General features: G+C 44.3%; 1 protein-coding gene across 1 annotated transcript in view; it reads left to right on the forward strand.

Annotated features, from left to right (window-relative positions):
• LOC119378865 (A.superbus venom factor 1) overlaps window positions 1-12,571 on the forward strand; it is a 103,511-nt gene that overhangs the window by 23,013 nt on the left and 67,927 nt on the right. Inside the window, exons 12-16 of the mRNA XM_037647914.2 lie at window positions 68-197; window positions 969-1,022; window positions 5,966-6,145; window positions 9,849-9,969; window positions 11,617-11,845. Of these exons, the coding sequence (XP_037503842.2) occupies window positions 68-197; window positions 969-1,022; window positions 5,966-6,145; window positions 9,849-9,969; window positions 11,617-11,845 (714 nt within the window). The remainder of the gene's footprint in view (window positions 1-67; window positions 198-968; window positions 1,023-5,965; window positions 6,146-9,848; window positions 9,970-11,616; window positions 11,846-12,571) is intronic.

The raw sequence follows: 12,571 nt of genomic DNA on the forward strand, positions 1-12,571 counted from the left end.
CGGTACAGAACATCACCGTATGTTGCGTGACGCTAACATCCTAACGCTCACCACGTGTTCTGGGCAGCTGTTCCAGTCTCTGGATTCTAAGGACCTCGGCTGCGGCGCGGGCGGAGGCGTGGACGCGGCGGAAGCGCTTTCCAGTTCCGGCGTCGTGCTCCTCACGCGACATGACGTGAGCAACACATTGAGAAGCGGTGAGACATCTGGCAAGGGGCCACAGTCTCGGGCACTTGGACGACACACGGCTAAAATTTCGTTCTGCTGCTTTTTCGAAGCTCTTGGCATGAGAAAAACCGGACAATGGTCTAGTTGGTTAAATATGATCAACGTTCTTTGCGCTGACGTGTTCTGCATGCGTCTTTTCTCGCCGTGTCCAGTACTTTTTGTAGTTTTGCGCAAAGAAGGTGATCTTGGCGTGAGATAAAGATTCTGGCGCTTCTGTAGTGTCGGGAACTACATTTATGATCATCAACAAGTACTACATAGCTTGCACAGATACTACACCTGTACTTTTAAACTCATTCCCGTAGCCCCCCCCCCCCCCTTTTTTTCTGTTTTTTTCAAGAAAGGCAGTGTTGTTATTTGCTGTAAACAAAAACAAAACAATTCGAAAGTGAACGCAGGCTGGTAACTGCTTTCGAAATGGGCGCAACACCCGCTTTCCTGCATAAGGAGAGGCAACCAAGACGTATACGCCACAGATTCATATTCACTTGACCGTCTATAATACGATCTGAAAGAACTAAATATGTTCCTGCAACAAAAACTAAATCATCGTGCACTCTATGCGCTGGGCATTATTCCCCTTGCTATTTTTGGCACTTGTCATGTCTGTGTGCGTACGTGCGTGCGCGCGTGCGTGGATAATTCTCAAGTCATGATAGCTTGTACAATATTCGTAGAAGAAAAGATAGACCTCATGAATATAAGCTGACATCAAACGTTTTTCTTCTTCTTTATTTCAGGCATTTCCTGCCACGAGCACCGAAGAAGGAAACGAGAAGCAGCGAACAACATCTGTAAGCTATTGTTCCATTCCTTCTACGTCACTCACAGTTCAACTCCTTATAACACCTTCACCAATAAGGAGTAAATGCTGCACCATAATTTCTATTAGCTTAAGTACAGAACTTCATAGAACCTGCGTTCCGGGTTGCATCGTCGAAGGTGTGTAAAGAGTATGAATTATTCGGTAGGATGACTTCATTTTATTGGATCTCAGAGAGGCAAGAAAACAGCCTGCTATACACTTTTCTTGTATGCTACCATCACTAATTTTACAATGGGTGGAATCACGACCCAGTCTACAAATGAACGCAATAAAGCGAACGTGTAGCGAGCAGTGCCATTAGAGAAGCCCAATCCGCCATGGCTTTTGTACACAGGGCGATTCGGTTGCACTTCACCACGTATACGTCATGCCTGCCCACGTAATTTCGTCCTCTACACAGTTTTAACAAATAAATTGCGTGGATAGCCAGTTTTCCTTTCTGATCGCTCGCAATTCGCTATGAGTTTTTATTCAGCACAACCTACAGAGGCGCGAGCGTTACACGGTGCCCCACAGTACTCAGTTCTGGGTCCTCGGTTATTCCTCATCTACGTAAATCACTTAAGAACTATTTAACATCTAAGATCCGTCTCTAAACAGAAGATTGTGTCATTTACAACGTAACTAAAAGCCCGGAAGACCGCCTACGTCTTCACAATTATTTCACCCTGTTTCGTACCCGGTGCGAGTCATGGCAAATGAATATTACCGCTTCATAGGTCGTTGCAATTCATTTACAAACAGCACTAAACCCTCGATTTTTTTATTGTTCGCACTTCACCTTTAAAGGGGTCATGAAGCACCCCTTGGGCTGATTGAAAAAACACATCCTGCGGAAAGCTGACACGGCTATGAACTGCTCTGCCAAATATTACAGTCGTGCGCGCCGCGTAATGGCCACAAGCGGAGCGCGAAGTTGCCGTTTCCCCAGGCACCCTCTTTTCAAACAGAGGCCGGTTCTCACTCTCGTCGGTGGGCGGGGCGTCTGTCCGCTGTACGTCGCAAGAGACATAGCATGCTTATTGGCCGATAGCCGACGTAAATCGAGAGCGGCGTTCGGATCAGATGCGCTTCTTGCCGCGGGGTGCCGCCACTTGCCGGCGCCGCACTCCTCAGTACACGGTAGCCGCACTCGCGCAAGCGAATCACAGCGGGAGAGCGATCGCGTTTCATGACGCGCGCTGGCCTAACTTCTTTCCCCCATGCCATCCCTCCCTGTCTAGCTTCCAGTGCGCTCGCCGGCACGAGAAAAGAGAGAAAGCGTTGGGAGCGTGCGCCAAACCCCCGTAACTCCGCTGATTCTTGACGGATTCGAGAAATTTTTGCGGCAATCGATTCGGGAGGCAGTACACTCCGATACTGAGGCCATTAGATCATTACTTGGAAAAGTGGTTCATGACCCCTTTAAACAGGGCGTTTAACTATAAATGTGTAGTTTATTCATTATTATTATTATTATTATTATTATTATTATTATTATTATTATTATTATTATTATTATTATTATTATTATTATTATTATTATTATTCTAATTATCGCCCGATTTCTCTACTACGTGCCACATCAAAGATTTTCGAGCTGGCTCTTCACAACATATTGTCTTTTAGTGTGAAAAACTCATTGATTCCTAATCAACATGGTTTTCTCGCTGGCCACTCAACTACCACAAATCTTGCTAGTTTTATGATGCAGATCTCCACACCTATTTCTAAGAGAGGACAGGTTGACGTAATTTACTGTGACCTGAGCAAGGCTTTTGACGTAGTCAGTCACACACTGATTGTGGTTAAACTTGCGCACTTTGATGTTTACTTGTCGGTTGTGAATCTCCTGCAGAGCTATCTGCGCAATAGATATTGTTATGTAGCCGTAAATGGCCGAACGTCTTGTTTGTATAAAGTGACTAGTGGGGTCCCTCAAGGGTCGGTATTAGGCCCACTCCTATTTTTAATTTAGGTAATGATGTTTCTTTTGCCATTCGTAATTCTTCTTTCCTCTTGTATGCCGATGACATCAAGATCTTTAAGGAAATTCATTCAGTTAACGACTGTCGCTGGCTGCAGTCAGACTTGCGCTCTTTTTCCGAATGGTGCACTGGTAATAACCTTTCTCTGAATACCTCGAAGACAAAATTCATGTCTATCACTCGCAAAACATCTAGCGTGTCATTTCAATACTCTGTCAATTCTGTGTCCTTATGCAAGGTTTATGAGATCAGTGATCTTGGTGTTGTTGTTGACAGCGCGTTAAACTTTTCTGCTCACGTTTAAGCGTGCTGCTATGCGGGGCCTTCGTTCTCTCGGATGTGTTTGTAGAATATCTCGAGAATTCAGGTCTCCCATGGCCCTCCACAAATTATACACCGCAATATGTCTTCCACAACTTGAGTATGCGTCCGTGATATGGAATGGCATTGCTCAATCCAGCGGTAACACCATTGAACGAGCCCAGAAAAAATTCCTCAGCATATATATCCATCGCTTTGCTAAAAATGACTCTGGATGTAGTTCAAATACTGCTGAATTATTATCACTGCCATCACTTCACTGCCGACGAAATCGTTCTGATCTCTTATTTCTTTACAAGCTAGTCCACGGTATCATATCCTGCCCAGTACTTCTCAATTGTGTAAATTTTCGAATTCCGTGTAAGTTAACCAGAGAGAACAGACCGTTTCATGTACCCGCCTGCTTCTTCCCACACTCTACCGTTCACAGAATACAAAGTCTCTATAATGTTAATTTTCTTGATCTTGACGTTTTTCATAGTCCACAATCATTGTTTTTATCCGAGCTTTGTACTGTTTTGACATAGTGCGGCACAATGTACAAAGTCTTCCCTTCTCAGTCTTTCCGCATAGTTGTATATATGCAATCTAATTTTTTACTCCCCGTCAATATTTCTCGTGTTGTCTTATTTTACTCCTCCTCCTTTGTGTTCATTTCTCTTTGTCTACGTGTTTTTGCTCTTTTTATTTCTGAAAACTGTCTGCATTGTATTGTTTATTTTTATTGTTTTTTTTTTTTTTGCGTGCGCCTGCACAAAGACCTTACGGTTGTTCCTGGGCACGTTAAATGATTGATTGATTGATTGATTGATTGATTGATTGATTGATTGATTGATTGATTGATTGATTGATTGATTGATTGATTGATTGAATGCGCATGCCAAGGACAAAGAGGGAAATACGGACGGAGGAAGGAGGCCAAGCCTTTATCTTGCTCTCTCTCTCCATGTGCACTCGAGTGCTAACAAAGCATTTTAAAAAAGCTTGAATATGTGAAGCGTACACTTCCCTCTACACCTAAATAGACTAGAGGGAGAGAGAGAAAGGTTAAGTGAAAAGCAGGGAAGTTAACCAGAAGGAAATTTTCCGGTTTGCTACCCTGCACTGGTGAAGGGTAAGGAGGGACAGAAGGGAAAATATATAAATGTATAAGTAGCTAATGCGGCCCATATTAAAATGCGGCTCAGTTTTCTGGTGCCCGCGCAATGTAGCACCATGTATGAAATAACTAGAAGTGGTACAACGAAAGGCTGGGCGCTCTATACGCCGCAGACCCGACATATATTTTTACTCGTCATCTGTTCTTCCATTATTAAACTTGTCACCGTTTTCTGCACGTCATTATATCTATTCACTGAAATCCATGCACAATATCATTAACCACTCATGTCGGCTCTAAAATGACGAATGCTTATAAGCCCACTATCACGAAATTAACCTGAAAATGTCTTTTTTGCACGCACTAACGCATTTATATACAGTTTTTCCCTCCAATTATGGATCTTCAGAATTCCTTCCACTCTTTCCCATCAAAGGAACTTTTCGCCACACTCATTGGTGGCGCAGCCTAATAGCATTCTTTCTATTTCTGTATGATTGCTAATCGCGTTCTCAGGAAGAAGTTTACTCTCTCGAAGTCTGTCTTTTGCTCCTGTAATAGGCCTCGCTTGGCTACAGTATGTTCAAGTAAATAAGTAAGTTTAGCGGAGAAATGGCGTCGCTAGTTGGGAATAACGAAGTTCTAAAGAGTAAATTGTCACCTTAACCCTACAAAAACTGCACATGCGGTCATAATGTACACCGTAGCCGGAGGGTTTCTCTAACGTGCGCGCATAGCATGCTGCTCCGACGCTTTTACATTCCTTCTCCATATGTAAATGCGGCCGAAACATCGGTATCGTGCTCAGCTGCGCAACGCCATAAATGCAGAGCCGTCCGCAGGGAATCGAGACTGTTATCACAAACACTGAAGGAGACGCCGGCTATACAAACTAAATAAAGCTAAAGTATCACGCTTCCGGCATAAAAATATAGAATGGCTATGTACCTCTTTTTGTAGAGCGCAGCGCAAATATTTTTTTGCAACACCTGAAGACGTTATGCACGTGTCGGTAAGTAATGCGGCAAGGATCTTACATGCGCGTCATAATTTCTACAAAGTTCTCAAGTACGAAGCCACGTGTGCGGACGCATCTTTATGAAAACCAGAGCGCGTTGTTTTTTATCATACGAGAATGGTAGCTCTCCCGCTCCCTTAACCGAGGCGAATGTACTTCAAACGTCAGGTCTTGAAGACTCAAAAATAAAATTTTTTATGGCTTCACTGAACACCCTCCTAGCAAACAATAAAAATGTTTCGCCTATGGCGCATCGTTAGCGAACGCGACGTCTTTGCTGTTTCTTGTGGTTTTAGAGCCAGCGAAAAAGTGTCCTTTTACAAGAGATATATACCGACGATCATAACATGTAACTTAACGGCATATAAGTGAAGTGGACGGTGTGGTTCGAGTTATGAAATGCATTGTGGCCTACGATGCACACTATATGTTAGTGTCTTGGAATCAACTTTGGATATCATCGCAAGGTCTGCTTATAGCAAACGCGCGGCAACCGTCCATCGCAGTGGAAGAGTACGAGGACGAGACGCTGCGCATGTGCTGCTCTCGAGGCCAAAGGAAAGACAAGTTGCTGCGCTCTTGCGACGAAAGAGTGGACATCCTGAAGAAGTACATGGAACTAGGAAACCCGAATATCAAGCAGGACTGCGTCGACGCTTTCGAGAGGTGTTGCAAGCTGTCAGACGGTAAGAAATAGACAACTTAATTCCAAGGTCATAAATTATGCGTATTGCATTTCACTGCTGCTTGCAAAAGCTGTTACAAACGTATAGTAAACTTCGTTGAACATGTAATGTCGCTGGAGCCAACGTTTTGACATGTGAATTTGTCTTAGTCAAGGCAGCAAGGAAGACAGGTCCCCTTGTCGAAACGTTGGCTGCTGCGACATTCCCTGCTCAAGGATTTCTCTTGGCTTCAAGCCTCCTCCACCTTCCCTTGAACTTCTGTCTTATTTGAAACGTATACTAAGGCATACGCAGCTTTTGTAAGCGTCTTGTTCTGCCCACTGTAGTAAGTATATAAGGTCATCTTGCTACTTCCGACACTTTTGTTTAAACGCTGCATGCTTAACTGCATGCCTCTTCCACTAAATCTTCCTACAGTATGCTATATTCAAAATCCACCCCATTTTCGATGGAGGCGAAAATGCTTGACACCCGTGTACTAAGATTTAGGTGCCCGTTAAAGAACCCCAGATGGTCAAAATTTCCGGAACTCTCCACTACGGCGTCTTTCATAAACATATCGTGGTTTTGGGACGTTAAACCCCACCACTTATTCTTATTATATTACAATCCACCCCACGAGTCCTTTCCGGTATGAAATTTCTTGTTTTATGAGTCAAGGAGCCTTACATACGGTCCTTTCGACGCACCTTTAAAGGTTCAAGTTTTATTACTGCATGGGGAATAGGTAACGTAAAGTACGCATCTTTGTTAGCTTTGTCGTATTTGCCATGGAGTTAGAAGAACAGACTGGGTCCTATGGGGAGCGTTTCCCCTAGAGTCTGTAGTAACTATCGTATTTGCCCGAACGTGGTGTAATCTGCAACACTCACACCTCATTTTATTACGGCAGAGCTGTTATGGTCGACGTTTCCCGTGTGTTGTAGATATAACATTATCATCATCATGAACCGGCACGCTCTCTCTTCGTCCTGTTCTTCATCGCCTTCGTCTTCTTCCTCTTCGTCTTCACTCCCGAAATACGCGCGCCGATTTGTCTGGCGTGGGATGAAATAACTCTTACGGGTGAGAGAACGGGTAGAGAGAGAGAGAGAGAGAAAGAAAGAAAAATAGAGAAAGAGAGAAATTCTTGGCGAAAAAAACTTCTCGGCGAGGCAAGATTCGATTCCGCGTCCCCACAATTCAAAGGCGAGCGTCATAACCACTCGGCTATCCAGGCACGCTAGCAGAGCATAGCATAGCCTTGCATAGTGTAGTACAGCAAGGTGGTGGGAAATAGATGTGAGGGTGAGTAGGAGGGAAAGGAGGAGGGGAGAACCAGTACAGAGAGGGAGAGAGAGAAACAGATAGAAAGAAAGGGAGGACTAGATAGAAAGAAAAGGATGAAAGAATTAAAAAAAGACAGAAGGCGAGAGAACGACTACACAGAGAAAGAGGAAAAGAAGGACACGAAAGAAAGAGAAAAAAAGACAGAAAGAAAGGGAAGAAAGACAGAAAAAAAAGAGGCAGACTCAAAAACAACAGATAAAAAAGAGAGCAAGCATAGCCATGTATAGTAAAGTACAGCAAGGGGTGGGAAAGAGACAGCTGAGAGGATAAAAGCCTAGCCAAGCCAAGACCAGCTATAGGTGCCTACGCGCTCTGCTGTGACCCATGCAGCTTTGCGTGACTTAAAGCAAGCAGCGCTTTTTTTTTTTGTCAGGAAAAGGCTAGAGAGCACTGTTTGCCGAGGCCAATGCCTCCTTCTGTATTTATGTCAAAGCAACAAATAAAAGTGCTGCACAAGCTTTCTTATAATACTGGCTGTGTGGCCAGTGACGAGCCATGCAATTACGCAAACGGAATACAGGTGCTTGTAAATATATGTAGCACCACTCGTTTTCAGCAATAGACCAAACAATCAATCAATCACTTCGCAATGTCATGTACTCAATCGCAACTACAGTTTACAACATAAAAAACAAAAAGCAGCAAATTGCAATATTCAAGGTATTTGCTCCCGTTTCAAAACACTTTTATTGTTTATAATCTCCTTTGATTACAGCTTATCAGCTAATGCAGTTCAAATTTGTTTAACAACGTCCGACATTTGCGTAATAATGGTTACACGAAAGAGCAAAAAACAACAATAAGACACTGTTCATCGAGTAATTGTTAGATTTTATTGCCCTAAAACAAGACAGAGGCTGTGTAGTACGCCGTATAAAGTGAGTAGAGTTAAACATGCCCAAACACCACAAAGAAGAATGACAACTGTGGAGCGCACTACTGCTAACTGATTTTGAGGTCACTTAATTGCCACTAATATAAAGCGTAATAAATGCATAATTGCGTACAATCTTAATCGATTCTATATAGACATTTTATATGGTTCTTTATTTTGTTGCTTATGCAGCGTACCGTTTGCCTTACATAGGCTTCATACATATCAGTGTAATTTGGTGTACGACTCTGACGCGGTATTTTACGTCCGCCTTCGATTGTTTCGTGCTGCAGTTCTTTCTCTCCCCCTTTTTTTGCGTTTACTTGTGTCCACCAAATAGGGGAACACCGCTGACTAAATTTGTGCGAGATAGTAGAAATGAAGGTTTGCCATGTTGGTTCGCAGCCATCTTCATATTACCCGCCACGGTGGTCTTGTGGTTATGGTGCTTGGCTGCTCATCCGAAGGACGCGGGATCGAATCCTGGCCGCGGCGTCCGCATTTTCGATGGAGGCGAAAATGCTAGAGGCCCGTGTACTTAGAGTTAGGTGCACGCTAAAGAACCCCAGGTCGTCGAAATTTCCGGAGCCCTCCACTACAGCGTCCCTCATAATCATATCGTGGTTTTGGGACGTAAAACCCCAGTGATTATTTTTATTCACCATCTCCATGTTGTGTTGCACTGTGAACTTAGTACACCGCTTCAATTCTTTCTCGATTACCGGGCTCTTTGTGTTATTGCGTCCCTGATATTTCTACAGCACAATTTCAGCGACAGTCATTTTCAGTTTGGCTCCATTGATAAGCCGCTAAGAAGAAACCTTTATTTTTTTGTCGAAGCTATTCCACAATAGACGGCTGTGCGAATTTGAAAGCGCTGACCCAAGGCGCAACGTAACTCAAGTCTTTTGAATTATTTTCTCTACCCAGCTCTACCGAAAGGCGCCAAATGCTTCTGCGCATGCTCTGAAACGAGCCCGCTGTTTTATTGCGATAGCAATTATATGGACAGTTTCGGCTGCACCGTATATATATATATATATATATATATATATATATATATATATATATATATATATATACATATATATATATATCAAAGAAAAATATTTTAGAAAAAGGCTTGCGAAGGGCGGAATCGAACTAGCGACCTATCGTTCCGCAGCGCGTCGCGCAAACCACTACGCCAGAAAGCGCAGATCCTTCGGGTAGCTAACGGCGACCATTATATACACACCCTTACCGCTGGCAGGACTCAGAGACGGCGGGTGCTTATAAGCGTTTCTTCATTACCAGCGAGATGGCGTGAAGAGCGCGACGGGCGCATTTAAGTCTTCGGCGAGCTCGCTCGCTTCTTCTTATATTTGCGCAGGGAGAACCTTGCCCTTTTTAAGCTTGTCAACAAATTTGTGATGTAGCACTGAGTTTTTTTTAACATGGTTTGCACCTCCGATTGTTGCTCTGTTCATTGAAACAAAAACAAAAAAATCACTCTTCCAGATTCTACTGTTGGGAGGTCAGGCGGTGCTGATACAGAGCTGACGGATGAGCTATCAAAGGGTACCACACAGGTCCGCGAGGATTTTCGTGACACTTGGCTGTTTCACAGTGTTGCTATTGGGTGAGTGACCACGGACGACAGATGAAAAGTATGCGTCAAGACTTGTACCCAAAAAAAATTTTTTTTCTTGCATAAATGCCGCGGTGATCCTGTGTGACTCAATGGCGGAAGGTGGTCGAGAGATTTACGATAAATGGCAGCGCACACGAGGTAAGGACACATCCACGAAACACGAAAAAAGACGACACCAGCGCTGAACTTCAAATGATCTTTATTGACGACCACATTTGCTTAAATAGCATCATTTTGCGCATGCGTATTGCATATGGCTAGAGCAGATTCCAGAGACAATCTCAAGAGCAACAAAACCCGGGCGCCGCATTCATATCACAATGGTTTTGTTTTTTGGTTTTGCTATCTTGAATCCTTTCGTTCTTGCATAGTGATTTGAATGCGGCTCCCGGGTTTTGTTGCTCTTGAGAATGTCTCTGGAATCTGCTCTAGCCATATGCAATACGCACGCGCAAAAAGATGCTATTTAAGCAAATGTTGTCGTCAATAAAGATCAGTTGAGGTTCAGCGCTAGTGTCGTCTTTTTTCGTGTTTCGTGTATGTGTCCTAACCTGGTGTGCGCTGCCATTTATCGTAAATATGACCAACAAACTAGTCCACAAGTACATTTTAAGCAGGTTGAGAGATGGAACGGTCGATTGCGTGCCAAGCGCCCTCGCGAAATAATGGATGAATAAGGGAACTTTTATTTGGTCAGGATGGTTCATTCGACTAAAGGGGAACAAAGAATGTGGAAAGCCGACATATAAAAGGGGCCAGTAAGAATGCCGAAAGGGGACAGAGGAGACAAACGACTCTTGCAGTTTCAAATGATTCGTGGGATGCCCTTCTCTTTCCCGAATTCGTAGAGAACCAACTGAGACGTTCCCTGGTTTCCAGGTGGGATGACCCATTCAACCCGCCTCGATATATGCTCGCAGCGCATACTTTCTGTGGCTAACTATGTGGAAAGTGGAGCAATCCCATAGTAAATGGCGAAGGCACCCCTCATTTTCATTCTTGGAACCACGTGAGCCATATCTTAAGTGATTAACATTTAATTAGCTTACCCTTTTAGTTTCGAAATTATCGTTCATTTTTGTTTATTCCTGCTGCTAATGTTGACCTAACCACGTAGCCTATCAGAAAAAAGCGGCAGATGCCTGTCTTTGACTGTGCATTCTGCATGAAATGCGCGAGAAGTGACCTCGAATACCAGCCAGAAAGCGATGTTTCATGATCGCCCACCTTTCTGGAAGAACTGTCGCAGTGTTAAGGAGTTCTAGGGGTATAGTCGCACCCAATATGAGCTGCAACATGCCACCCATGGTCAAAGCGGCGCCAACACTGCACGGTGGCGCCGACATAGAAAACAATCAGCAACGTAAACACTGTCTCGAGTGCTGGTATTTGCAAAACCAGTTTCACGTTTGCCGGTGTTGCAGCATAGGCGTGAGGCACTTTCAACGATGGCCACCGTGTTGCAACTGATTTTGAGCGCCACTGTACTAGGCGACTCAAAATTGTAGCGGACGTAATCCGCTAGTCATACCAAGGAACACAAGAAAGACAGTGCAAAAGGATTCTTTAGGTTGCCTAGTTCTCTTGGAGCGTGCGTGATTTTCAAATCCCCGAATTGTCTGTGTTGTGATGCAGGGATGACGGCAAGGCTGAATTTCAAGCCTCCCTGCCCTCATCGATAACCACGTGGGAGGTGAGCGCCGTGAGCGTCTCACCCAGCGGCGGCGTCTGCGCGACCGACCCTCTCGAAATTTTAGCAATGAAGAAGTTCTTCGTCGAAGTGAACGTGCCTTACTCCGTGGTCAAGAATGAGCAAATCGAGATCCCGGCTACTGTCTACAACTACGGTCAGAGGGAAGTGGTGGTAAGGCTCGCTAATATTATTTTCGACATTCACAGCGTTCGTGGTCCGGTGCAGCCCAACTGTTTAGTCATAAGAATTATTTTAAAAATGAGAGAATAAGACAGACAAAGTGGGGAAAGAGATCCACGATGCTTTTTTTTTTTTTTGGTAAGGCCGGCCATGCCTCCTGATATATGGTCAAGGGCCCAAACAGCGATGAACTTACAAGGCCAGCCATAAAACCTTAGATTGTGTGCTGAGGAACATAGTTTCTACGTGACCCAGATGTTTCAGCGTAACTCGTGTATCCCACATTTAACTTCTTATAGTATATCTACTCCCCTGAATTAATCATACATGTATTAACGCAATGGCGTTAAAAGAGCCCGTGTCGGCCTCGGCGCCGCTATACGTGAGCGAAAAATCCCGATTGATGCAAAAAATAGAAATCAAGAGCTGGAGCCGTAACCGAACCTAGCCATTCTGCGTGGCAGCCAGGTGCTGTGACACAGAGCGGCGCCTGTGCTTGAAACTGCTTCGAGAAAAGAAACCCTAAACAGGCGTCATGTAGCCTGAGGAGTCTCGTGAACAGCAGTGGCGGAAGCGTATATAATCGCACCATATCAACTGCGCAACGAGTGGGTGATGTAAAGGCCCACCCATTACCAAGCGCTCAGCCATAACTAACCATCATCATCAGCCACAGCATCAACAGTGTGTGCAGCTGCATGGGTGCGCGTATTGCCT

The sequence above is a fragment of the Rhipicephalus sanguineus genome, chromosome 1 (genome assembly GCF_013339695.2).
Source record: "Rhipicephalus sanguineus isolate Rsan-2018 chromosome 1, BIME_Rsan_1.4, whole genome shotgun sequence".
NCBI classification, from domain to species: Eukaryota; Metazoa; Arthropoda; class Arachnida; order Ixodida; family Ixodidae; genus Rhipicephalus; species Rhipicephalus sanguineus.